Source organism: Cydia splendana, chromosome 17 (genome assembly GCF_910591565.1).
Source record: "Cydia splendana chromosome 17, ilCydSple1.2, whole genome shotgun sequence".
In the NCBI taxonomy this organism is placed as follows: Eukaryota; Metazoa; Arthropoda; class Insecta; order Lepidoptera; family Tortricidae; genus Cydia; species Cydia splendana.
Genome location: NC_085976.1, coordinates 4,720,485 through 4,747,767, shown reverse-complemented (window position 1 = coordinate 4,747,767; position 27,283 = coordinate 4,720,485). Strand labels below are relative to the sequence as shown.

Below are 27,283 nucleotides of genomic sequence, written 5' to 3'. Positions count from 1 at the left end.
TTAAAATTTAATTTCATTTATTTATGCTAATATAGGTACCTATACAAAAATATCCACGTCATAAACCCGGATGGGGCATAGCAGAAACCTTATTATCTAGAACTTAAATACTAAATTATCCTAATTACAATACATAATAAATAACAATTTATACGATATATTTATATTGGGTCAAGCAAAGGAACTTACGTTATTATCTAACAAATAAATACAGTAAATATATATTTACTGGTTTCATTAGATGAGTTTACTTGATTAGAGATAAACGGAAGTACCTACGCTGAGCGCAAACAAGGTTAAAGTTAACAAAAGCCTACATTTTTATCAAATAATTATAAAAACAGAAGTATAAAAAAAGCAAACGGCTTTTAGCTCAATTAATGAATTGTGGCCATTTATTTAATTTTTACCTCATTCAAGTAATTGTAATAGCGTTTATTGCTGATACTAAACATAAATAAAACATATTTTACATACTTAAAATCTTATTAACTATTAGCACATCGGTTTTCCGGTTTAGTGGTCAGCGTGTCAAGTGACACATAGGCCTCTTCCACCTCATTCAAGTAATCACGACTCAAGTTTCGTTGTCATAAATAAGTTCAAAACAATAATTAATACGTCTAATTACTTAATGAGAATCTTGATATCTCTTAAGCCTTGAATTAAGTAGACAGTACAAACAGCAATTAAGGTACACCGATGTACAGTTAACAGTGTGGACGATGGTACAAACAAAAAAATAAACTAAAAAGGCCCTTCATTATCTACGATTTACTTTATCTACGCTACCTCTTAGTTTACTTATTTTTTATCCTGTTATTTCCCACGTAAAGTTTCTTTTTATACCTACAGTAAAATAAAAACAACGCTAACTTCGAGCGAGGCTTAATCTTTTTAGTTTTTACTTTATTAAAAAAACTAGAGTTTATTTTACTTCTATTGTAAGTTCTAATTCTCGTTTATAACCCACAAACGAAGCCTAGATACCTATAGAATGGTCAATCGGACTACATACTTTCACTTTCTGACGCCACGGATCTGATTAGCGCGCTTGCGAAATTCACGGAAATATATTACGTTCAACAAAGTTACAGTATATAATCACCTGCAAACATTATCTACACTTATGCTCATCAATATTTTGTCATTTGACTTATTTCAATGATCCTAGAAAACTCAAGTGACACCATAGAACTAATGACAAAATGTTTTTGTGTTTGTGTAAATCGACTAAGTGTTTCTTGTTGTTACTCTGTCCCGTCAGCCAGGTGACAATAGCACAGTTTGGTAGATTAGAAGAACAGTTGTACCACGTTATATTATCGTAATTCGTAGATGGAACCTTGTGGAAAGGATTTCTAACCACGACAAAAATGGATTTTTGTTTAGTTCAAATGCCATGAAACTCAGGATTTAAAGTGACCCAGGCGACCGTAACCATGGCAACGATTGAAAAAAAAAAGTTTATTCACCCGTTTGTAACATAAATATTTTTGCAGTTCTCCATAACGTCTACACAAAACTAGAAATCGTGAGTGTTTCCAAAAAGACTTTTACCAATCATATCACCTTAACTTTAATTAAACCCTTTCCAAAGTGTGTTACATAGAAAACTCCCAAGAGAATTCATGACAAATGTTTTTGTCCATTTGTCCGTGATACACTTTAAGGGGCTACCCCACGCCAATGACCTTCGATCTGAATCCCTTAGTTTACTAATGTTTTTTGTGGCTTATCATATTAACAGCAACGGCTTTTAGCAATATAGTATCCCATATTTGCTTCAAAGTTCATTGTCTTCGAGATATTTGGCATCAAAGTTGAACAATTTTAGGCTAAAAACTGGTTTCTGGCCATAACTTTTGTGTTAATTAGTTTAAAATTAAAAACCTAGACACGTTTTTCGAGACGTCAAAGACGAACCCAAATATGTAGATTTCGTACATGTAAGATCCTTCACAGCAAACTAGATACGAAAAAAGTGTTATTTTAGACAATGCTTAAAAAAATCATTAAAAAATAAGTATTTATTTCTTTCAAAATCCGGTAGACCAAAACGGAGATAAAAGATTGAAGAACCGATAACCGTTTGTCTTATAATAATTCTATATGTAGTGCAAAAAAAGGAGATACGATTCAAAACTTGTCAAAAATCGATGAAAACCTCGGGTAGCCCCTTAAGGCCCATGGCAACACAGCTATTGCTAAAAAGTGCATGTCATCCAACGCAACTTTCTATGAGAAACTGGTTCTGAATTACCTATCCGTACAATTTTCTCTAACGAACATCCGATGATTATTAGACATAATGGAGGCTGGAAACGTGCCAAAGAGCGAATGCGATGTATCCTAAGGTGTGACCTTGAAATTATAGTATTTGTCTAGTCTAGTTTCATAATATTAGCGACTCGAATTTCGACTGTTACTTTCACTTGTAGAAAAAAAAATTGTGTCTTTTTATTAACCTTGTAACACTTTGCATGGTTATTAAAAAAGTCCTAAGTTATTAAAAAGAATGATCTTGACTAGTAAATGGGTCAACTTTTTCTTGTCACTCGTTGCTATGGTTACGGTCGCCTGGGTCACCTAAAATACAGTTACAATTTCTGACCTTTTCCTTAATGGTTCATCTACTTAGCATATCAGTAGAACGTATTTTAACATTTCGGACAGAATAACAACAAAATAAAGTTGATTCTCCTGTGAGATAAATTGTGATTATGACGTTCAAAATTGCGTGTACGAGTATACATTATGACGTCCGACTCTATTCGGATAGAAGTGTTAATTGTTTAAGGGGCGTCAGACATTCTATCAAAACAATTATTTCAGTGTTTATGCGTTTTATGATTCCCTTAGGCCTGTGTAAAATGAGAGCAGGCCATGGAGAGACTTGTTGTCCAGGGACGGGTCAATGGCTGTAAGTCAAGAGGACGTTCCCCAATGCGTTGGATGGATCAGATAAAAGCCCTTACCAACACCCCACTTAACACATGTGCCAGAGAAGCATCTGCCAGGGAGAACTGGCGTAGAATCGTTCCTCGTTCAACTTGGCCACGACTGCTCTGCCAAGAGTAATTCGACGGAGAAGAGAGAGATGTAAAATGAAGGATGATATTAATTACCTTTCAATCTCTTCTACATCAGTCATGGTCTCATCGGGCCCCGACGTTAATTCAGTATTTTCTAAGGGTTCCGTATTTGTGATGTCTTTTTCTGTAAGAAAATAAAAACATTATTCAATCAGGTATATGGCTATTCATACCTTTTAAACCCTCTTGTGCAGATTATATTGTTCTTCTGACTATATCATACTACACAACTTTACTGACATTTTCGTGGGAAGCTATAGGGCACACATAATTTTTGAATTGATAGTACACAATCTTGTTAAGGGTGTTATTCCATCTGTCCAATATCTTGGTCCAATGTCATTGCGCTCAGTCTCTCATTAAGCAAATTGTGAGACAAAATACACATTGGACAGGTGGAATACCACTCTAACCCACGGATATCCCGTGCGGAGTGGATTGTGAACCTGTTGGAATACAAAGCTTGATATTATTCGCGCGTCAGTTGACATCTTTGGCGGTCAAACCGTAACACACGTATTAGGTCCACCAAAATCATATTCAACCAACTTTCAGTTGAATAAATATTTTGATCCGCAAAGAGGATTCAGTACATAAAGGGATAGTAAAATGTGCATACCTGTGATACTAGTTTGCTCTACTGGGGGACTACTTCTATAACCGTTCGCCTTCACAGGACTCGGGCAGAGCTCCTTAACAGTGTTAAAACTGAGCGTGTAGCCGTTATCCTTTTTGACTGTAACAAATGCATTAATAGATAAGTAATTAAATATCAACTTCGATAAGCATGTTTTTCTAATGAATTATAATTATGATCGTTTCCTAATTAGGTACTTTTAAGTGACGTACTTAGACTTAATTTAACCAAACAGAAATTAGACCTTCATCAGAGAAAGAATAATAAATTTTAGATCAATCCATATTCATAGATATATGATTAAAAAAGTAACTGTCTGCTACCTTCTCACACTATATCGAAATTTGGTATTAAAGTGTCATTCTATGGAACTTGCTAACTATGTAAACAAACTGCCATATTGAAATTGTCAAAGAATGATGAATTTACTAGTGATTTTTGTTTACATAGTTAGCAAGTTCCATAGAATGACACTTTAAGTTTGTTTTTATAGTGGAAATCATCCCTTAAGGGGGTGAAAAGGAGGGTGGAATTTACTATGGAAGTAGTATATGAAAATAAGCACTAATTCTATGCAGACAAAGTCGCGGGCAGATGCTGGCTGAAATTAATTACGTATTTAAAACGGAAATCCCAATATCATATAATGATTATCTACATTGATTAGGAGTGTAGAAAGCGATATTTCGTCAATCGTTTTATACACCGTGTTTAAGTCACGTTTGTATCGTGAGTCATCGCACAAACAGGAACACTCGTAACATCAGTGGACCTTATTACAAAAGGCATAAAGTCCACCGATGTACAGTTAACAGACGGTACTCATTATTTAATGGAACCTGTCGTTGTGTTTGTTTATCGCCGATGGTAGTGTTGTTCATTTACGGTAACAGTTTATGTACATTAATTATGTACGTACAGTCGACGTCATAGGTGTGTTTACACTTTTCACCTTATTACAAAGGGGTAAGGTGCAAACGTGTAAACATATCTTTGACGTCGACTGTACGTATTAAGGATTCATCTACGTAAGGGAATTTAAGTAGATTAAAAGAAGAAAATATAATAAATTGAAATGTAGTTAATGCTTTAGAATGTTTCTAATTTCTCCTGCATATAGCATACGTTGCCGTGAGATAAAGCTGAGTATCTATTTTGAATATTATGTCATACATGATTGATACTGAAGAAGAACCTATTGTCCACCCCTGGCTTAATCGCTATACATATATTATGTTAAGGTTAAGTCACATTGCAGCCTTTTTACCCGTTCACGTCGAGAGTATGCCCTGCTGTTAGTGTCATACGTTAGTGATTATAGTGCAGTTGCTGTTGATGTTGATAAAAAATACTATATAATTTTGTCTATGTGACTATATCGCCATACGATTTAATAAATATGTGACTATAGTAAAAATTGAATTCGTAATATTTTATGTACCTAAACATGGAGAGGAAGAGAGATAATTGAGCCGTGAGAAGAATGTATAGGACGAGCATAAGAAGGCAAGGGTGGAAAACGTCCGTCCGGGCGTTTCAGTTATCGCCGGAGTGCCGAAGCTTTAAATCTCCTGCCGCCCAAAGACCTATAAAAAGGTCTCCGACTGAGTAGTGGTTCCGGCCCAAGCATAATTACACTTTTAACTTATACGCGCCCAATGACCTTTTAAAAGGTCTACAACTTTAACCTGTCATAAAACTTCAAATTTACCGAGTATTGAATTCAGATCAGTTTTGAATCACAGATCAGATCATGTTACACAGAATCACAGTCAATCTGTGTAACCAGATCTGTCAGTATTGAAGTAATATCCAAAACAATGACGAGGGGTCGAGGACGTGGTAATTTAATCGATGATTTTCTTGACTATCTCGGCAGATTCCTTGTGTATTTTTGTTGTAAATGATGTCTAATATGTTCGTCTTTGTTTTACCACATTTCTTTTTTACTTTTAATCAATATTCATGTAAATACAACAATTAACATTTCGAAGACCTATAGGAAGGCATGTGGGTCGTAATATATTTAACGTTTTTTATAGGTCTACGGGCTTTAACCGCTATATTGGGTTGGTTTGCATTGGATATGCTGTTCGTTTAACGATCAAAATTTGAATTTAATAATGTATTAAATTGTTTTATGCCTTTTTGAGAAGCTTTATAGTTAGTTTTGGCAAAAAATATTTAAAAATTCATATAATTCAATCAATAGTAATTAGTAGCTATAGGATTTTAATAGGTCTGCGGGCAGTTACCCTATTTTTATAAAAAAATTGATATGCTCGAGTTTAGCGCCTATTAGTTAGGTCATTTTTCCAGTTTATTAGTTTCCCACTGCTTGTGTAGAATTGAATATTCACTGTATTTTTATAATCCAATAGTCAAAGTAAGATAATATGCTGCTTGTGGCTAATATTATTGTTAGCATGTGGCAAAGGTAGGAAGAAAAAAATGTTTGTAATAATATTTTACATGAAATGCGTTATTTAATTCTGATATATTTAAAATATGTTACAGAAGCGAGGTAAATCAACGTAATGGTACATTAATTATTTGAATAAATTCAGAAATACACTATGTAAGAAAAACAACTTTGTTGAGGTAGCGGCCCAGAGTCCTATAAAAAAGACATCGAATTTCGGTGTTTCTTTGGTTTCTTAACCTTCTACTGATACCCCTTATGATGCTAAAAAAATCTCACATCCATAATACAATGCTATGACAATTTAATCATACGTCGAAGTCTTGGGCCGGAACCATGTGAACCTAAAAAAAGGCCTCTGGGCTTGTATCCCATGTTTGACGAAAATATTCTGGGCGGCAGGAGGTTAAAAGACCTGTCCACTCTCAAAGGACTCAACTGGCGCAGAATAAGGCCGAGCGGCTTGGTCTCGTGTGGGTCAGCGAGCCAGGGAAGTAAGGGCTGATTTAGACGGCACGCGCGTAATGAAACTCGCATGCGAGTTCTCGCAGTCTATATAGGGGTCAAGTGTGTAGTACCTGTGGTCCGGTCGTCCTCGTTGTCGGAGGCGTGGCGCTCGCCGGAGGAGGCGCCGGAGCTGCCGGTGGCGTAGCCGGAGGAGGGCGGGCTGGGGCGGCGGTAGTGGGAGATGCGCTGCTTCTTGGCGGCCGGCGCCTCCTCCCCCGCCGCACCCCCCACACCCGGCCGCTTGCCGCCGGGGGTTCCGGGCGCGCCGGGCGACGCGCGCGGCGACAGGGAGTTGGTGGAGTCGCTCGAGACCGGCGGTGTTAGATTTTGAGGTTTCCGCCTGTTAAACGTAACTAATATTAATACAAGTCACTTGTACAGTCAGCAGCGGAAGTTGCTAAGCGGGCGAGTGTTCAAAATGATCTTGACGTGACTTTATCGTTAAGAGAATAAGAGCGTGTCGAGGTAATTTTGAACACCTCGCCCGGTTAGCAACTTCTGCTGCTGACTGTATTATAAACTACAAACGGTCTAGGTCAAACTAGAGTCATTTAGGACTCGTACGCACTTGCAGTTGCGATCGCGGCGGCACACCGCGAGTCGGGTCAAAACTTCGATTTTAAATAATAAGCGACCACGCATAATACGCTCTCTACCGCCGCCGCGATTGGCGGAGCACCGGCGACCCGTTGGCGACGCACCGTAGACATTGCTAACCGCAATTGCGTATATTATTTATAAGCCTCTAACGCATAAGACTTTTCTCGCGGAATCTCATGTGAAGCCTTAAGTTACAATGGCGGCGATATATTTACGGCAAGTAATTTAAGAGTTATACATGTACTTTGAAGGCAAAGCACCACTTCGATTCAAAAAGTCGAAGGCTTATGGGTGCATCATATCAGATAAAATTGAACGATAGATATTGAACACAGTCAAATTATAAGCACGAATTTCCAAAAAAAAAAACGTGCTATTTTTGTTGAGTGTCATTCAGCCCTACTGTAATATTGTATAACAAACAAACATGTTAAATTACCCAGAAATATAATTAACTACAATTTGAATAACAACAATATGAGAAATTTTAAAACAATGTTGTTTTTCGTACATGATAAAGTTTAATCTCGACAATAAAATTGCATTTGCGATGTGATTATGGTTGAATCAATACTATTAAACATAGCAAGTTTTCCATTACGGACTGAAGGTTATGTCTAGATTCATTCCAATATGATTACAATAATATTTCATGTAAAATTCTCTTTTCAATATCATTGACAAATTGTAAATAGTTTGTGATATCTACAATTTTTAAGTGTAGTGTCAGAGACAAGTATATTAAGACTGCACAACTAAGGACAGTTGCACCAAACCGTCTGTCACCATAAAAACGTTGGCTAAAAATGATTGTTTGGAAAATTCCATAGTACTCAGCGGAGCAATATATACTACAATAAATCGGTTACAGGGCATCAAACATACATATCGGTCTTTTTTAAGGCCTGTAGGACAAGGTGTTCAATTGTCTCAAATCAGATTAGCCAGTAATTTAATAATAAAACTTTGTTAAGTTTTGTCCCTTTCTAACAAACACAAAAATGTCAAAATGACAGAAAATGACTAACGATTATCAACGGCTTGTTAGACTAGACAGGCGTTTATTAACGCCATTGGAATTGATTTTAGAGATAAGAAATGCTGTACCCTTCTTTTTTTGTAAAAGAACAAGTCGCCATTCTAGTAAGTTCTCGTTCACATAATGGTTATTTCATATTTGATCTTCGATTATTCTACGTCATTTACTCAGTTAGCTCAGTAGGTGGCGTTATAATCGTATGTCAAGGCGCCACACAAAATATATGAACCCGAGATAAACAGCTTTAAAGTTTTAGCTTGGAATATCCAGTCTTTAACACAACTCGTCTATATTAGAGTGTTCATCAGTAAAGGTCACATTTTACTCGGTCTTTATCTACCGACCTCGGTGAACGCGCCGCCACAAGGTCAAACAATATAATATGCATGCAAATAAAGAATGCGATATGCAGACGCTCGCTATTTTCAGCTTAAAACATATGTATTAACAAATTGCATATCTTCTAAACTTGTTATATACCTATGTATAATAAATATTTGTTGTTCGATTGGATATTTTTATGTTCTTCTTTCCAAGCTACTTCTATAGGTAATAAATAAAAATAATAATAAAAAGTAAATAATGACATGACATAAAAGCTCTCCAAGGGGCCTCTACGTGTTGGATCTGTGTCCCCACGCAAGCCTATCAAAAAACCGGGATTATAGGCCCGTGATAACCAAGGAGATACAAATAATAAATAAAAATTATAAGGACATTCTTACACAAATTGACTAAGTCCCACGGTAAGCTCAAGAAGGCTTGTGTTGTGGATACTCAGACAACGTTAAATATAATATGCAAATACTTAAATACATAGAAAACATGCATGACTTAGGAACAAATATCTGTGTTCATCACACAAATAAATGCCCTTACCGGGATTCGAACCCAGGACCATCGGCTTCACAGATAGGGTCACTACCCAAGCAAATTCTGCTACAATTTGGCAAGCCAGTGTGGAGGTGCCATTATCAAATGAAGGACTTTAGGAAGGGACTTGGTAGATTGACGTAGAGTAAGTCTAATCTATCTTTGCACAGAATTTGACAGAACCAAATGTGGAAGTTTCATCGTAAACGTCAGTATTCATAGAAATTTGATATTTGCGATGGCATTTCCACATGTGATTTGAAATGCCGTGCAATTTTAGCTCTTAGTCCGACTCATATGGCTCATTTAGACGGCGCGCAAACTAGCATGCGATTTTAGTCACATTGCGGACTATTCATGTTACACTCAATCCAGCCGACCGATCAAATACCTACCGCAATGTAATAACTCGCATGTGAGTTCTCGCACAATCTAAATTAACCTTTAACCTTTTAACCGCCATATATTTTTTCATCGTGCGTGCTCGTGTCGCCGGCGGTACCAAATTACACGAAATTTGTCTTATTTATCAGACCGCGGATTTTTTGGTGCGGGAATGATTTCGTGTATTTATAACTTTGCTTATTGTAAAACAATTACCAAACCATGAATTAAAAATAGGTAGTTACCTCCAAATGTGCTTAGAAATGTTAAATAAAATAGTATCGGTTTTAACAGTTATTACCTATTTTTTGGCTAGTATAAAACATTCCCGCACCAAAAACCCCAATGGAGCATTCCATGAAATTGTCTACCGTTTGTCCCGTACAAACGCGAATTTTCTGAAGATTTGCAGATATAAGAGTTTCCTTTTCTATGACAAATGGTCAAAAATATGCACAGAAAAATAATCGCCTGCTTTAAATGCCGAAGAAAAAGTCGCAACACAGGAAATAAAATGCCTTTGTACGGGAGAGCCCGTGGAATGCTCCCGATCTATGACAAAGTGTACATATATCAGTGTACGGTGGTTAAAAGGCGATGTATGAGAAGGTGTATATCGTGCGTTGGTTAAAAGGTTAAAGAAGCCGCGCGCGACCGACCTCTTGAGTATGCGTTTCTCCTCCTCGGTATAGAACGGCCAATCCTCGTTGACGTCGTTCCATATGTGCCTATGTAAGTGATAACAGTTGTCCTTCAGCGAGCCTATCTGTGGCAGGATCTTGTTCACCACACTGCGTTCCTTTTCCTTGATTCCCTCTGTAATGGTAGGCCGGGTGTTAGAGTTTCGTACTTACTTATAGACATCGTGTTTTGTAAGGTTTTCGTTGAGACGTGGCAATGATTTGGCTATTTTGTAGAATTAAACCAAGAAAAGTCTGCAGCGATTTTGATAGCATACGCAGTGCAAGTGTCATTTATTATGTCATAATTTCATAGATGTTTAAAATAACACTTGCAGTGCGTGGGCTATCAATATCGTTGCAGACTTTTCTTGGTCTAACTCTAGAATACGAAGGATATTTTTTTACAAGAGGGAATAACTCAACTATGTGTTTCGATCTCTGTTTGGGTGACAAATATAAAGCTATGTTTTTTAAAGACAATATCAAGCGACAAATGAATTAAGAAGATTACAAATTCATTTTACAAAGTGTTTTTCTTACCCACGATTTAACGAAAACGTTACAAAAAATACGATATCTGCGGTCACGTCAACGAATATTCAATTATAAAATTCAGAATTAATGAAAAATTTTATGTAGAATATTTGTTGAACTGAGTTATATTGTTGAAGGAAAGGATTGAACAACATACCTTGATTGAGCCTTAAGTATAACTCCGGCTTTTTGAAGGGTTTCAATGCTAATAACTGTATAAGTCTTTCTCTGAAAAGAAGAAAACAAAACACGTTAATAAGTTGTACCTTAAAACATTTACTGTCCAAATCTGAATAGTCAACCTTACGGCTCTGTAATAGAGGCTTCCCGTGACCCATACATGGGGCACGGACAGTGAACGTGTTAACTAAAAACATGACAGATTATGACAAACAATAATTAGCTAATTTGTTATGTTACTATACATAATAAATTGATATTTATATTTAGGCTTGTTAGTTGTTTATGAATAACGCCATTTAGATATTTGTATTGAATATGTTGGGTTTCCTAAGCTATTGTAGCGTTCTGTACCTAGAATCAGTTTTATGAAAGACACGTAGGTACCTATTATTCATAAAATCATAAAGCAACTCGGGAAACCCAGGGTTTTTCTACAATGTCATACTGCCATTGCTCTAAGATTCACGTGAAGAAATTAGCTTTACAGCACGGCTTGTGTAAATACTATAACACCGTGATTTTCGTGATATTTTAGATTTAAACTATTATATTTATTTTGATTGGTGATTCTTAATTAAGTTGAATTTGTGATAATAACTTTGAATGGCAAATTACTATTATTAGTAATCATTGTAATTCGGTTCATACCAAAGCAGTGTGAATAATTCTTAAAAACAACAGAGGCCTATGTGTTGCAATTGGCAATTTAAATTCACGTTTTTCTACTTTTGAGTGTCATGTGACGCGTTGCCATGTACAATCAACATCAAAGATAATATTTACAATTTTGCGCCTTTTTCTATTGAAATAACGCGAATAATGTATACATATATTTAACGTCAACAACACAGTTAAAAAACAATATGAATCTTATTGCTAAGGTGTTAAGGTTGTTTGTACGTGTCAACAACAAATAGCACAGCCTTGGCTATGAATCATATGTAATAGCCGTGTAAGCGTTGGCCGGCGAAAAACAATATAAAACCCCGTTGTAATGCCCGTCCAAATCCGACGGAGCAAGACAATTTACTTAGCCAGGCCATAATGGCTGCTATTAGCCAAATCCGTCATTTGTTTTTTGCTAGAATGCAGAAACACAATATTTGTATCGACTGGTATTTAATTACGCTAAGGTAATAGGAGTTTTCCTTAGTACTTGAATAACATGTTTAAGTAATTTGAGGAAGACTGTAAGAATCGTCGTTCGCGGTGTCTTTGCGCGTGATACAAAAACGACACTCAATTCCGATGAAAAAATCATACATAAACACTATCTGGTTGAAGCGAAAAAATAAAAAGATTTCGTTTTTCCACACAGGTTTCTAACAGTAATGGTTACAAGCCGAACGACGAACGACGAACGACCGACCAACGAAGTCGCAGACAGAGGCGGACATTGCGAAACTTCGAGTTCCTTACTGAAAACTACCTTTTTGGTTGAATAGAAGTCTTTGGTGCTCACTTTAGAGTCACTGCCAAAACACTCAATGTCTAGTGTTTCCAACACAGTGAGCTCCCCACTATTCCAATGTCATTAATCTCACTGACATCATTTAAGTTGACGCCCGATAAGTGGGTAGATTGCCAGGAAGAATCACCCATCTAATATTAGAATATGACAAAGTGAAATAGCATCTCACTATTTACGCAAGCGAATTGGTATCATATTTGATTGTATGAATAATATGAGTGTGAGACGTTTGGGAATAATTATGTAACCACAATTTTATTGTATTGTCGGTTGACATATCTGGCCTGTACTTATACCACATTGCTATCGAGGCATTCACTACTGCGGTAAAATATTTTAGTAAAAAAAAATTACCTAAAGTGCATTAGTAGTAGTATAGTATCTGCATAGGTACCTAAACCGGCCTTTAACAAAAACCGGGCAAGTGATAAACCATTTCTCTGATAAACTACCCGCCCCGGCTTCGCACGGATTAACAAATTATACACTTAAATCTTCCTCAAGAATCACTCTATCGGTAGGTGAAAACCGCATGAAAATCCGTTCAGTAAGTAGTTTTTGAGTTTATCGCGAACATACATTACACACACACAGTGGGGACTTTCGTTTTATAAGGTGTATTGACAATATACTCCGACCCCATACTCGTGTAAGTGGTTTGCCAACTTTCCTCTGCCTCGTTCCCATGTGTTATCTTCCTTTTCTCAAAAATGGACGGCAAAGTCGACGTTGCCGTATAAAAAATTGGTCGCGAAGTGCGGAGTTTATGGTCAGTCAAAAATTAAAAAGTTAAAAACATTGCAGTCTCGATTTTGGGAGTGCAATGTTGCATACAAATTCCATTATTTGTCGTGTTCCAAACTTTTAAAAAGTTGAAATGGCCATATCAAATGAAGGCACAGGCCCATTAAACAGCCAAACAGATGATTAGTACTTATAATTATAATGCTGGTACCGCGACTATTTACCTGTCTCAAATAGGTTGGCGTATTTTCGGCAGAAAAATACACTTCTATTTTTTAATTAAAAAAATAAAAAGGCGGCAATGCTAACTTTTTCAATTGTTTCTACTTTTTTCTGTGAAAATATATACGTAAGAACGTTGCTTCTGTAAAATACTTCTATTATATTTATATTTCTTGCACCATTTTTGAGAAAAGCACTATATATGACTTGGCTGGAAGGCTACTTGCTGGCTTCGGCTTCAATTAAACGGACTCCCAAGGTCGTCCGTTTAAAACGAATCCTCAGCCTGCAAGTAGCTACTTCCGAGCCTCGACAATAATGTACTATTAAAACCTACAGGTATGATAGTAAAATAGGTATTGTGTAAATACTAACTTGATGGACCGCCTCGCGAGTTGCGGGTTCTGAGGGGGCCTCTGCGGCTGGTGGGGGAGCTGCGGCTGCAGCGCGCCCGGGTGCGGCGCGGGCGTCGGCGCCGGCCGCGCCGTCGACGGCCGCTCCACCCGCTCGGGCCGTTCAGGCCGTTCAGGCCGCTCAGGCCGGTCAGGCCGCTCAGGCCGCTCGGACCGCTCGGCCCCGAGCGCCGCGGGCCCGGACGAGTATAGGGGATGGGAGGAGCGCACTTTCACACGCCGACCGATGTCCGTTTGGTTCGGTTTTATCACTCGGGTGCTGGAAATACAAGTGTTTCTTTTAAAAACATTGGTTGACAGGTGAATTGGCTATGTTAGGTTCCAAGGAAGACATGTAGATGTTAGAAGAACGAGTCTACGTAAGTATCTACGTAGTTGCAGGATATTCTAGCTCAGTCGAGCTTGAGCATGATTCTAAGTGACCTAGCAAAATAAAATATTAACCATTTCAAATTATTACTATTGTAGAACTAGGGTTACGGCTACGTTATAATATGGATTTTTGTTACGTAACATAACGTAATAACTCCATAATGTCAACTCTATAGGTATATATAGATATGTGACAGTGATAGATATAGCTAAAATCCCGAATCTTGCCTTTTGTTGTGCAATTATAAATATTACGAGTATAATGGTAGCTACATATTAATTACAAAATATTACGCAGCAAGAGGAAGTTCCATGGGATTGTACAAATGATTCATAAACTGCTTCTGTATTTTATTGATTGATTATTATGAAATACATTATACAACTCTCAATTTCAGAATATAGGGCTATGCCTATCTCCTATGGAAGAAGAACGAATTAGAGAATATTTAGTAATGTATTCGCCATTTATTGATCGTAAACTATGAGCCTAAAATGTACATCAGCAAAGCGAACAACTATCGCGAACATCAAAATTTCATTATATGTCTCTCTATTGCTCTTGCTCTACTCCAGCCATTCTCTAAGTGTGTTCCGCGGAACCCTAGGGTTCCGCGACACCCCTGCAGGGGTTCCGCAAGAATTTAGAACACTTAGTCGCCTCGAAAAATCTTACTATGCAAAAAACACACTTCAAAAAACTATTGTTTTATTGTAGGGTTCCATCAAGTATTTCGCTTTCCAAAAGGGTTCCGTCAAAAAAAAATATTGAGAACCGCTGCTCTACTCAATTGAGCGATGGAGAGGCAAAGGCATACGGTAATTTCGATCCTTTGTTCCTGTCAACATTTTGCCTAGGTTTTTTTCTTCGCTAGTTGGCGAATCATAATAAAATTAATAATTGAACGAATGATTGTATCGGTATGTATCTGTACAATTACCAGATATGGTTGGTTGCCGTTAACCACAGATGGTGGTTTCGATAAGGCGAATTGTAACGGGTAGGTATTTTGCTATTTCTTTTATAGCATTTCAATAGATGCCATTGATGCTGGACAAAATGAGATATTTAAGACATATATTTTGAAGAAAAAGTAAGGAGTGAACATTAAGTAAAATAAAAACCGGACAAGTGCTAGTCGGACCCGTCCGGAAATACATCATCTGTGAAAATGTCAACTGCGTAGCTATCACGGTTCATGAGATACAGCCTGGTGACAGACATATGGACAGTGGAGTCTTAGTAATTGGTTCCCGTTTTTACCCTTTGGGTACGCAACCCTAAAAACATTTGTTATTTTAAACTGTGTCTAGAAGTTGCATAAAAAGGAAGGTTTTAAACAGTCAATTGTATTTTCGGAAGTAGCTTAATCATTTAAACATGGGTTGGTTATTTTATGTTAAAGTAATATTTTCATTCCTATCAGTATTGAAGGAATTACTCTTGTCAGCGATACTGTAATTCTTAAACTCAAATTCCCCCAACAGGCATTTCGCACACTGCTATTAAAAGTTGGACTTTATTTCTGTATACCAACCGGTACGACTAGTTTCCTTACATTAATTGATTTCCAAGGCGAGCCTATAAGCATTTCATTAGCAAATAATGATTTCATTAAGGCTTAATTAGGGGGCTATAAAATAGCTATTGGCTTTTCATACGCAGTTTAGTTCGTTAATGTACTGTTACAACATTAAACGTTGAGAAACCGTGTTTATTTACTATTTATTAAAACATGAACAGAGGAATTAGATAGTTTACAATAAAGTTAAACTAATGAAATGTTTAAGTACTTAATAAGAACTGAGTAGCCACAGGCGAAGGCGATAATATTACTTGTAGAACATACCCCGTAATGGGTTGTAGAACTCATACCCATAAGGACAGAAAGAGCCTCCAAGTGGTCAGCAGTCAGCACATACCAAAAGACGCATCTTTAGAATGCTTCTAACAAGTCGATAATCTGAATACAAGTAACATCTCGGACAACCGTTATATGCGAACAGTCCACGACCAGTCCTGGTTCGATCCCCACTTTCCAGTAGTCCTTGATGATTTATGACAGTAAAACACTAATCATTTCTGTTCACCGCCGCCCAAACAAGCCCCAAGAAGTACAGGTCCCTATTTCACCAGCTTGACAATGGTCACCTGACAATTTCACGGTTGAATAGCAACCACGACACCTAGCCTCAATGTTTGGATCAGCAATGAAAGGTGAATAGGGATGATGACACATGTTGAATTTTATAACAAAATCTAGTAAAATAGATAGCAAATTATCACAATATTGTGGATATTAAAAAAATATATGGAAATAATACAAAAATACAGCACCTGAAAGTTTCAAAATTAAAGTTTTTTTTTAACTTCCAAAAACGAAATAAGCAAGTATACCATTCGATTCCTCACATTTTATACAAAAAAAGATTGTATAGCAACTATATACATAAACGCAATATTTCACCGACAAAAACGCAATTTTCTTGTTTTGTTCATACTTTAAGATGGACTCTCAGTGACCTTGACGTCACGTTCACTTATCGTTTTGTTAGGGGCGTTTCGCGAGTGAAGTACGACTGTCGGACTTTGTCTATCATTTCTGACTTTTGTTTTGCTTTAATGCAATGGGTCCCATATAGACATTTGATCCTAAAAACAAACCTGATTGATTGATACTATTAATGAAAATTTGTCATCTAGCCTATTGTCAGCATCAGGTGATAATTGTCAATGGTGAAACAGGGGCTCGACGACACTCACCATTTACTCTGTTCGGCGGCCACAGTCCTCGCCATGCGGTCCTTGGTGGCCTCGTACGAGTCGTCGTTGGCCTGCACGCGCATCCGTCGCGGCAGCGGCCCGCACGCCTCCAGCCGCCGCGCGCCGCCGCCCCTGACGCACTCAAACGAACCCTGAAACACAAACGTGCTACATTTAATACACGGCATAGATTTGTGTTCCGTTTGCTACATTACCCTTTAGGATTAGCTGTTAACCTACCCTACCTTAACCGAGAGCAGTGACCAGCAACACAGCCTCATCCTGGTCGAAAATTTGAGGTAATGTCACTACTATTTAAACAGGTTCAACCACAATTCACTAGACTAAAAAACAACGAAAAACCTGGCAACCTAACCTATAGATAAAAATGATACTTTAGGATGGGAAAGTGTACACGCGAACATGCTGCCATCTAGTGACCACTCTACCAGATATAAAACGGCTATGTAATAAACTTCTCAGGAATGTAATTTTCCATAATAAACCTACAAACACTGCTTCTACACTAGACAACACTAATAAAACAGAAAATAGAGCAAAAATCTGTCTGTCCAATTTATAACAAATTTTTCAACTCCCACTGTCAGCGTCTTTGTAATGCCACACGGCAGAGAGCGTTATATTCTAGAACTTACTATTTCAAACATGTCCTTGTAGTAAACAGTTAAAAGAACACTCAGATAAAGTTAGAAATAGAGCAAAAACTTGACTGCTTTCAATTTTATAGTAAAAATTAAAAGTTTTCCTGGGTCACCGTCTGCTACGTCTTTGTAATGCAACACGAACGGCCAGCGCCTGAAATCGCACTTTCTAACGGCTATTGAGTAACATTCCCAGTACGTGCTGAGCGGCGCATTCCGAATCTACTTCACTATTAACATTTTTTGCTAATTCGTAGCACAATGGTGGAAGAAAACTGCAATAATATCTGTACAAATGTGACCGGACACATATATACTACTTTGTACGCTAGGACGTTTTCTTATTTCATCTTTATGCCATTCGCTCAGTTTGACAAGCAGAAAAAAAGCCTTTTGTACTATAAGGTTTTTCTTTAGTGCAATATAGATTAAATAAATAATAAAAAAAATATGGTATCTTTGGATTAGTACTCAAATAAAATAGTTGTTATAAACTTTGCCTGAAACCGTCATAAATACCTATTTAAAAAATTATCTTGACACCTGATACCTAACTATCAAGTAATCAGTAGAAGTGCGTTTAAAATAAATTAGTCTGATCATTAGGAGTCGTTAACAGTTATAGATGCATATTAATATACAAAAGTAACCAGGGTGAATACGAAACGAAAGTTATTATACTTAAAATACACAAAAGGGCTGCTTATTGTATTCAAAATAAATTATTTCACACAATACATGCACCATGAAAATTAGTTTGTCAAAGGACTGTCTCATTTCACGCGGCTTCGCACGGGTTACATACACCTAAACCTTCCTCAAGAATCACTCTATTGATAGGTGAAAACCGCATGAAAATCCGTTCAGTAGTTATTGAGTAAGTTTATCGCGAACATACAAACAGACAGATGCGGCGGGGGACTTTGTTTTATAAGGCGTAGTGACTAGGACCACATAAAAAAGAAAAGTGTGTAAAAAATGTCATCTATTTGGCCAACGTTATCGGGCGTAGTAGTTATCGACAGCAACCGTTCCGCGACCCACAAACCCAAGCGGAAAGCATATTACAAAGGGGAGCCATAGAGAATATTAATCGGCCTCCATCTTGTCGGATCAGCTGAGCAACGGTCGTGGAAGCGTAAACTACGCTACGGACGAGGAAGGAAACCACAATAACGCATAACGTGTAACGTTGTTCGATTTTAAGCGTTTTATGTGTGTCTGGGTCAAAATAATCACACTGGTATTATGTTAGACAAAGTACAAAAACGAATAAGTTTTTGGCAAAAATTTCATTTTTGGTACAAGCTTTTATTGCTGACTGTACATTTCTTTCCACAGATAACTAATACTCATCGAGACAATTCTAAAAACCCCAAGCATAATTAGGTTGCGTTGTTTTATCACAGAGTTCCTATGGCCACGTCCTGTCTCCATCATCAGATCAGCTCGATGGTACTATAATATTGCATTGTCATCCGACTTACATATGTATGCAAAATTTCAGCTGCATTGGAAGTCGGAAAGTGGGTCAAATTTAGCTTGCACGATTTGACCCGTACAAACATAGTTAACTACATGTTTACATAGGTACATGGCAAGTTAAATAAAAGCTTGTAAAAAGTGAAATGAAGATCTGTATTGTTTGTAATTTTTGGTTTTGTAAATTTGGACTATCGGCTTTAGTTTTTTATACCTTATTTTTTGTCTATGGTAGGTACATAATACATAACAGTCTAGTTCACAGACATCTTTACGGGTCAACATTCCAGAAATACAATATTTACTCGCCTCTATGTTACTGACAATAAGGTCGTGTACCTATGTATATTCTAAGTATATTTGGAATGTTGGCCGTAAAATAAAACTTTATATTAATGTTATTATCATTACGACCTTAATACATAGGTATTTTCCGTATTTTACAGCTATACAATACAATTCACATGATATTTCACATTTCTGCGAGTAAATAATGTTTATCACTTGATTAAACGTGCTTTATTATTCTAGAACGATTATTAATCGCTTATTATGTTTTCAAGTATAACAGAACAGATGCCAAGTTCAAGTAAAAACGAATATTGAGATAAGAATTGATGTTACCAACTGTTACAAGCTGCACACATACCTACGACAGAATTGAATAAATTACACGTAAAACTTTGGGCCGCGTATACAAATATTTTTACTTCCATTCCGCCTTATCGTACGTTCGAAATAGAGGTTAACTTGTCGCCAACAGGACGCTATGGCCTCCTAAGCAATAGATGAGGAATGAGGATTCAAACGAACGCCAAAAGCACAAAAAAAAAACTAAAATTTTGGGCGTCTAACAAAATAATACACTATATTAGTTGCTGATTATTTGTTGCCGTGGAAACATGGTCCGTTTACGCGCACCTTTAACGTTCTAAGTAAACACACCTGTCTAAATAGTTCGTAATAGGTCCACCATCAAGGCGATCACGTTTAATTAGTCGACAATTTAAAATCACCTCTTCGACTTGCTGTAAAATATACATTTAAAATAGTGGACATATGTATCACTTTCGTCCAAGATGCGGTCATGGTACTTCTACGGTCAGTACTTAATTAATGTAAAGTTTGCATGTCAAAAGTTTCCTACGCAAGACGCTATACGAGTGACGTAAATCATATTATATTTACTCAACTGATATTGCAGTTATATAATTGCAAGGTTTAATTGAGAATGTGAGCATTACCGGTGCCTCGGGAGAAACTATTAATTATAGTATAATTAAGAATAGGTAGGTATGTCCGGGTTAATAAAGAAATTATACACTTATTTCACTTAGGTATATTTATAAGAACTATTGACATTTGTGATCACTTCATTTAGCCACTAATGGCAAATGGCAATTAGCAAAAAATGATTTATCAACCGCAGTAATTTAAGTTGATAAACTAAAAGTGACACATTTTAAACAAAATTGTAAATATAAATATGATGTAACCAAGTTAATTAAACACTATCTTTAATCTTCTTTAATTTAGTAAATAATCACATTTATCTTTCAGCTGATGTTTGTGTACACTCTACCTAGGATTTAAGATTATTTTTTCGCCTTAATGCATTAGAATAAAGCATAAACATGTTATTTCGAATACGTCTTAAAAGTTTGAACCAATCAGCTTTACTTGTACCGTCTTTGCATACTGAACTCAATATCAAGGACAACTGCTTTTTTTTTCTCAGTTGTATGTTTATTGTTTTGAATTTATAACTGAAATACGCAGTATAACTATGATATGCAAAAAGTTACACACTCATTACTGACAAGTTTGTGATTGAGTTTTCTACATTATCATTTATATTCATTTACATTACAGGATTAATCATAAGAAACATAATAATAAGAAACATAGTGTACGCTAACAGCGACATTTAGAGGGACGTTTGTTAAAATTGTCTTTCTAAACAGTTGCAAATAATCCTACTGTTAAATAATATAAGAAATATGTGAGAACTCATGTAGATGTGGTTACTCAATAACACAAAAACGACTGAGCAGATTAAATTAGGCATACAGATAGTTTGTAACTGGATTAAAATACTTGATCATTTTTCCGTGTCGAAAATCTACTCCTAAGATAAGTACTAAAAGTGACAGTTTGACGGCTGTTATCCGAATAGTTGTGGGCAGAGATTAGTAAAAGAAATATAAATAATACATAATTAATAATTATATTGGACTTTACCTGTGGACCCTCCATTTCTGCATTACTATTGATGCTGAAGTGAAACGTAGATTCATGAGTCGGGCCATTGCTAGTTGCGGGTGCCGGAATTGAGATTTTCTGAAAATAAACAAATCCATATGTTAATACAGTTTCTCAGACTAAAGAATAAAGATGACCATAACATTGTCCCTAAGGGATCGAACTTGGATCTCCACTACCCCTAATAGTTATTTGTACAACAAGAGATCAAAGTTTGATATTTCTTCGAGTGCTTATTTTGAGTCCCGTGCAAGCGAAAGATTCTATAATAGATTCACGAGCGTAGCGAGTGAATCTAATTTAGAATCTTGAGCGTAGTAAGGGATTCAAAAGCGCACGAGATGTAAATAACTTTGATCTCGTGTAGTACACAAAATTTTTCACCCTAAGCAGTGAGAACATACCTAGAGGGACAGAGATAATAGAACCCAAGTATATCGAAATTTTATTAGACGCATGTTGAAATGACATTTGACTATAAAGGTCACTTGAACGACATTTTGTCTCACTCAGTGAGCAAAATGCGATTTTGCTCACTCATTTTGTTTCACTCAGTGAGCAAAATGCGATTTTGCTCACTGAGTGAGACAAAATGACTTAGTGAGCAAAATCGCATTTTGCTCACTGTTTTTAAGAAGCAAAGTAGCTTTGTTCGAGCTGCTGAGGTGAAAAGTCTATTTCTTTATTCGGTAGACTAAAATTACATTTCATACTATGAAATGTTATTTTATGTTCATACTAGGAAATATCATTTTAGTCTACCGAATAAAAAAATAGACTTTAGAAGCCTGATATATGAATAAACATACGTAGTTCAAGAAAAAAATTGAATTATTGGTATATTGTAATATTACTTAATAATATCTATTATAATTCAGAACGCGGAACAATCTAATAATACAATTAAATGTTACACAAAACATGCGGTACGTGTACTGCCATTAGGTAAACTAGGCCAGGTTAATTGCGATCTAAATATATTATCTTCAACCAAATTATGCCCTTGAGCATATCTCATTAATGCTCTGGAGAAACTATTATACACTAGTCAAGTACGGTTCTTTTACGGGCATGTATAAATTTACCAAAAGAATGCTGTACCTATATTACGTCTATCATTAATTCATTACTATAAGACGACCTTTCATGATTATCAACATTTTATATACACGATGATTTTTAATCGGTGGTCAGGAACCAATTTTTCTAATTCAGTCAATGATGGCGATCACATTTAACTATGAAACCGATCGCGGAAATCGCGATAAAATAATAACTCTCTCATAGAAAATATCAACATCGGACCAGCCCAAATGTATGAAACAGGCAAATTTTTTTTGTGATTTCGAGGTTGGTCCCATAGTTAAATGTGATCGGATCGCCATCGATGACTGAATTAGAAAAATTGGTTCCCGATCACCGATTACATTTCTTGGTGTAGAAGTCGAAGGAATTAGAACTTTTTATTTTATTTTATTATTTATTTGGAGATCCAACAGTTGTGACACTTGTGACATTAACATAAACATTAAAGTAGATGCAGGAAGCCAATTATGGGAACTCAAAGGTCTTATTATAAGAACGTATGGCGTCCTTAAATTATAAATATGTAGACTTAATCAGAAATCACAGTTTCCGCTGCTTCCTGTTTTCAAACAGTGTTAGACTTAGACGCCATAAAAGCAGTTTGAATTATTTATATGGAGCATACATACAGACAACGAAACACTACAATATCTATCTCCTACTCGTACGTTACTACTTACCATTTCGGTTAGTTTTGCTTGCTTCTTTTTAATCGAGCCAAATGAAACTAAAGTAAAGTAGTCATTGTCCACTCAATCGAACTGATGCGATAACAAACACCTGCTGTTGATGTTGACAATAAAAGAACAGTAGACTCCCACGAGAAACCCACGACAGGTCTTGTTGTAGAGCCAAATATGGGTATCCTGGGCTAATAGCTCGATGCAACCGCGGTGAGTCGGTAAGCAATGACTTTCAGCGCCTGGCTTGCGTTCTCAAGGCTTACCAAGAGCGAGAGACTCGAAAGGTCCGGGAAACCAGTGTAACTGTAACTCGAAGCCTCGAAACATAAGCGTAGAGCCATACTGGTTTCACTGAACGTCGGATTTACTCAATTTCGGTAAGCTGTTTGGAATGACACCCCTGGACTGGCAACGTCGCTGCACGACGGAACGCTTCGTACCATTTCACCATCACATTTTATAAATGAATCCGCGAGCTACCGGAGCAAAACTCACTTTATTTTCTCACTCGGAAGTGGGACAACAATGTCATCCAAATACAACTGTACCGATACGAAGAATCCGTTTAAGGAGGTCGTACGGATTTGGATTCACGGTCCGGTTGGTTGCGAACGAACAGATATTTATCATGTTCTTCATTACTGTGTTCAACAAATGATTGTTTCATGTAAAAGTGACTGCGACGGAAAATGAAAGTGGCGGCCTATTGACTTGCTTAGGGGAATGGTGGAACAAACACGTGCATGTCTTTAAACAAGCGAATTCATCATCCGATATTTATGTTACGCGCTTTACGCAAATACGCAGTGAGGAAAAAAATCACATTATAGGTCGTCCAGCGTCTGTGTATTCACTTCGCCTAACGATCTCTCGGCTTAGATGAACCACTTTATGCGTGGTTTCGAGAACTTTAAGAACGATGCGTAATGGAAGGTTTTTGTTATGCTGGTTCGCACCAGGTGGGCGCTCAGTGAGCGATGTGAATGATTGGTCCGGTGACGCGTACACCTACATGCGTGGCCGCTAGTCACTTTAAGGTCGCGGCTGCGATGTGTGCCAGCACCACAATGCCAGACAATTAACCTATTAAAGAGTGCGCCGTCAAGCGGGGACCGTGCAATAACCCAAGAAGTCCCGCCGCTAACGTGTTAACTGACACCCACTGGATCACGTGCTTTTACACGCTAACGCTGAAAATTACAGGTGAAAATGAGACTTAAAACGTCATTTGTCAGTGGTAATGGTCTATTTAGTTCCGCATTGATTTCCGCTCACTGAGCCATGTTTACTGCCGGTTGTCATCAAGGTAATTGCGGAATTTACTTCATAAAACTCATCTAAGCACCGGCGAGCATTCATAAACAAATTGTCATCTGTTTTTCAATTCTAACGACGAGTCGCTAATCGCACAAAAACATTTGAGTGACGTCTATCAAAACGCAAGTCGCGACTGATAAACACAAGCCACAGTATACGGAGCTAATGAGGAAAAAACCCGCTACGGGCGGCGTGCGAGGGCACGCGGGGAGCGCGGCGGCTTTCTCTGCGGCACCACTGCCCGATATAAAGAGCGCGACGCGATGGAATACTTTGGCATTCGGCGATCAGCCGTCTCGCCCGCATCATCTGTGTGCTCATGTTCTGCCATAACATTGCTTGTTGCTCTTTCTTTTCTCGTATTGTCACTAACATAACAAAACAAATGATTAGATATAGATATTTATGGGTAATGAGTGCAATGCATCTGCATATTGTATTATGTCAAGGTCGTTGGTATAGTTATTTGTATTCCAGCGAAGGTCGTTTGATTGTACGCTCGGTAAGGCTGGAAAATACAAGGAAATCCATCATCCGTTTTTCAAGGTATTCGAACGCCTTTTAGTCGCTCCGTGATTCTTTCTTGGACGTCATGTTCACTGTTCCGGTGTCTGTTTACTTGCGTCATTCATTATATTTAAACGGGCGTTTAAGCAGTTTTTTGTTTAAATCGAGGGGGATTTCTTTATCCTGTAGATGTATTGTGGTTACCTAATTTCACAGTACGCGGCAAGCGGTACACGGAGTTGCAAAGTGAGAGGCCGCTACAAACGGACCGGTTCGGCTCTCGATCGGTGAGATATAACAAGTAACAAACAATTCTACGTAGTAGTTGCGGGACGGGCCCGGGCGTTGTTTTGCTGACAGTTAATGGCTTCCTTCTTGACAGTAGTAATTCAATAAATACATAATTTTTGAGAAGCAGGCGAAAGTAGTCATAGTGCACAGAAGTCTTATGATATCGCTTCTTATCTTGTTGACGTGACACGGTTGAAGTGCAGGTCGCGCGATGTAAATTCGACTTTAGATACGCGGACCGTGAATACAGAATGATAATATTAAGATAGCGGCCCACACGTCACCAGCCGCGATTATATATGGTTCACTCGAACACGGTTGGTGGCGGGGATTCCACGCGGATGGGATGTGATCGCTTCAACGCTAATTGCTTACGGCTTAGTGTATATTTCCTTCAAGTCAATATAGAAAATCAGTCAAAACAATGCTCGAATTATAGTTGCGATACGGTAAATAACCTGTAAACAATGTACAACAGCAACACAAGCAACATAAGAAGGCAAACTCAGCGAAAAGTATTGTGGAAAAATTCTAAACTGCAACACTATAAAGATATAGTGATAAATGACAATATCAATTTAAAATTAATCAAGCATAACAATTTTAAAGTAAAAGCGATTCTAGTATAAAAATTAAGAGATGTAGAGTCATTTTAAAATTCACAAAAAAACTTCAAATACCAATCGATACCATTATAAAAACCAGTTTACAAATTTGGCAACGCATAGAGGTCGAGGATATTGTCGTAACACAATTTATTAACGGTAGTACCTAGTAACTTTCATCGCAGAAGTGAGTGGCCAGTTATTCGTGAGGTTTCTACGATACTATTTGCATATTCGCCGACTTTCTAATGGACGGTGTGGCCGCGCTTGTCGCAATCCTCGGCAGCAGTGAGGTAACACCGATTCATTTAATTATATGTGAAAAATAAAACAATATTCCAAGCTCGCGCATTGTTGCCAGTGAAGTGCGCCCACTCCTCATTTTGCTTGGATTCTACACGCGCCAAACGCTCTCTTATTGGCCGATGCGAGTCTTAAAGCGTGACGCCCGAACCAGAATACCTTGCCTTCACATTTCTTCGTTCGGTTACTTTGAAACAAAGAAACATCGCGAAAACATTATCTCACATTCAAGAAAAATACTCAAATAATTGCAAGCCCTTGCGAAAATTTGAGGTCAGCTTCGGAATTACTTTACTTACATAAAGTTTGTTACGGTGAATGAACTATGCACACATTAATTATTTGCGCGTGTAATGAATTGATTAGATATTATTATCCATATGCTTAGCGCAATCAACACGAAGGGCGTTTATCGAAATGGCTTTACATATCTTTTATAACGTCATATAAACAAACTTGATTGCGGGAAAGGCCAACGATAAAATCATTAGGAAAATTTAGACAAGAAGGATAAATAAAGACTCGTGTTTCCGTAGAGAAATAGTCGGCGTATGCATTGTTTGTGTGCAAGGCTCGCGCTCACGGCTGTCAGGCAGGTCTCCGCAAGGATCCATTCTGGGGCCGTTCTCCTTCGCGGCTGCCACTTGTGAGTTGCGACCTTCCGTCAGAGGGGCGCCTCTCACCGACGTGACTGCAACCACGGCCTTACGTCGCGAGGCTGTATCGAAACTACGTTACGACGCTCTTTCCAAAGCCAGTTACTCAACGCCCGATAGGAGTTCCGTCGATACATACCTGACTCGCTCGACATAACCACTGGCGGACCACGTGATCGACTTGCGTAACAAATGTTGCCGGCACACCTTTTGATACAAAGCGAAATATATAGAAATCTTTCATAATTGAGATACATTAAAATGTTGAAATTTTGTTGCGAAAACTTTATCGAAGCCGAAGAGGTGCCGTCAAACCACCGGGCGTGCAACTGAGTACACATGTCGTTCAACTAATTAAACCGAATCAAATTAGTTCAAACTGCGATCATAAGTTAATTACCTCTAACCTAAATACAGCCATTCCGTAACAGTTCCGGCATCTATTAGCCCTACGCTCACGGCTGTTTATTTATCCAATGATTCATA

General features: G+C 37.6%; 2 protein-coding genes and 1 long non-coding RNA gene across 4 annotated transcripts in view; 2 read left to right on the top strand and 1 right to left on the bottom strand.

Annotated features, from left to right (window-relative positions):
- Positions 1–27,283, top strand: part of LOC134798741 (uncharacterized) — a 477,103-nt gene that overhangs the window by 80,414 nt on the left and 369,406 nt on the right. Inside the window, exon 2 of the long non-coding RNA XR_010145261.1 lies at positions 18,867–19,060. This is a non-coding gene — a long non-coding RNA (uncharacterized LOC134798741). The remainder of the gene's footprint in view (positions 1–18,866; positions 19,061–27,283) is intronic.
- LOC134798702 (tyrosine--tRNA ligase, cytoplasmic) overlaps positions 1–27,283 on the top strand; it is a 109,595-nt gene that overhangs the window by 34,144 nt on the left and 48,168 nt on the right. The window lies entirely within an intron of this gene.
- The window catches only part of LOC134798692 (RNA polymerase II elongation factor Ell), an 80,497-nt gene that overhangs the window by 7,310 nt on the left and 45,904 nt on the right, over positions 1–27,283 (bottom strand). For both annotated transcript variants that reach the window (XM_063771070.1, XM_063771071.1), the window contains exons 3-10: positions 21,329–21,427; positions 16,944–17,095; positions 13,770–14,066; positions 10,932–11,002; positions 10,217–10,373; positions 6,733–7,001; positions 3,715–3,831; positions 3,129–3,219 (exon numbers count right to left, since the gene is read on the bottom strand). In XM_063771070.1, the coding sequence (XP_063627140.1) occupies positions 3,129–3,219; positions 3,715–3,831; positions 6,733–7,001; positions 10,217–10,373; positions 10,932–11,002; positions 13,770–14,066; positions 16,944–17,095; positions 21,329–21,427 (1,253 nt within the window). The remainder of the gene's footprint in view (positions 1–3,128; positions 3,220–3,714; positions 3,832–6,732; positions 7,002–10,216; positions 10,374–10,931; positions 11,003–13,769; positions 14,067–16,943; positions 17,096–21,328; positions 21,428–27,283) is intronic.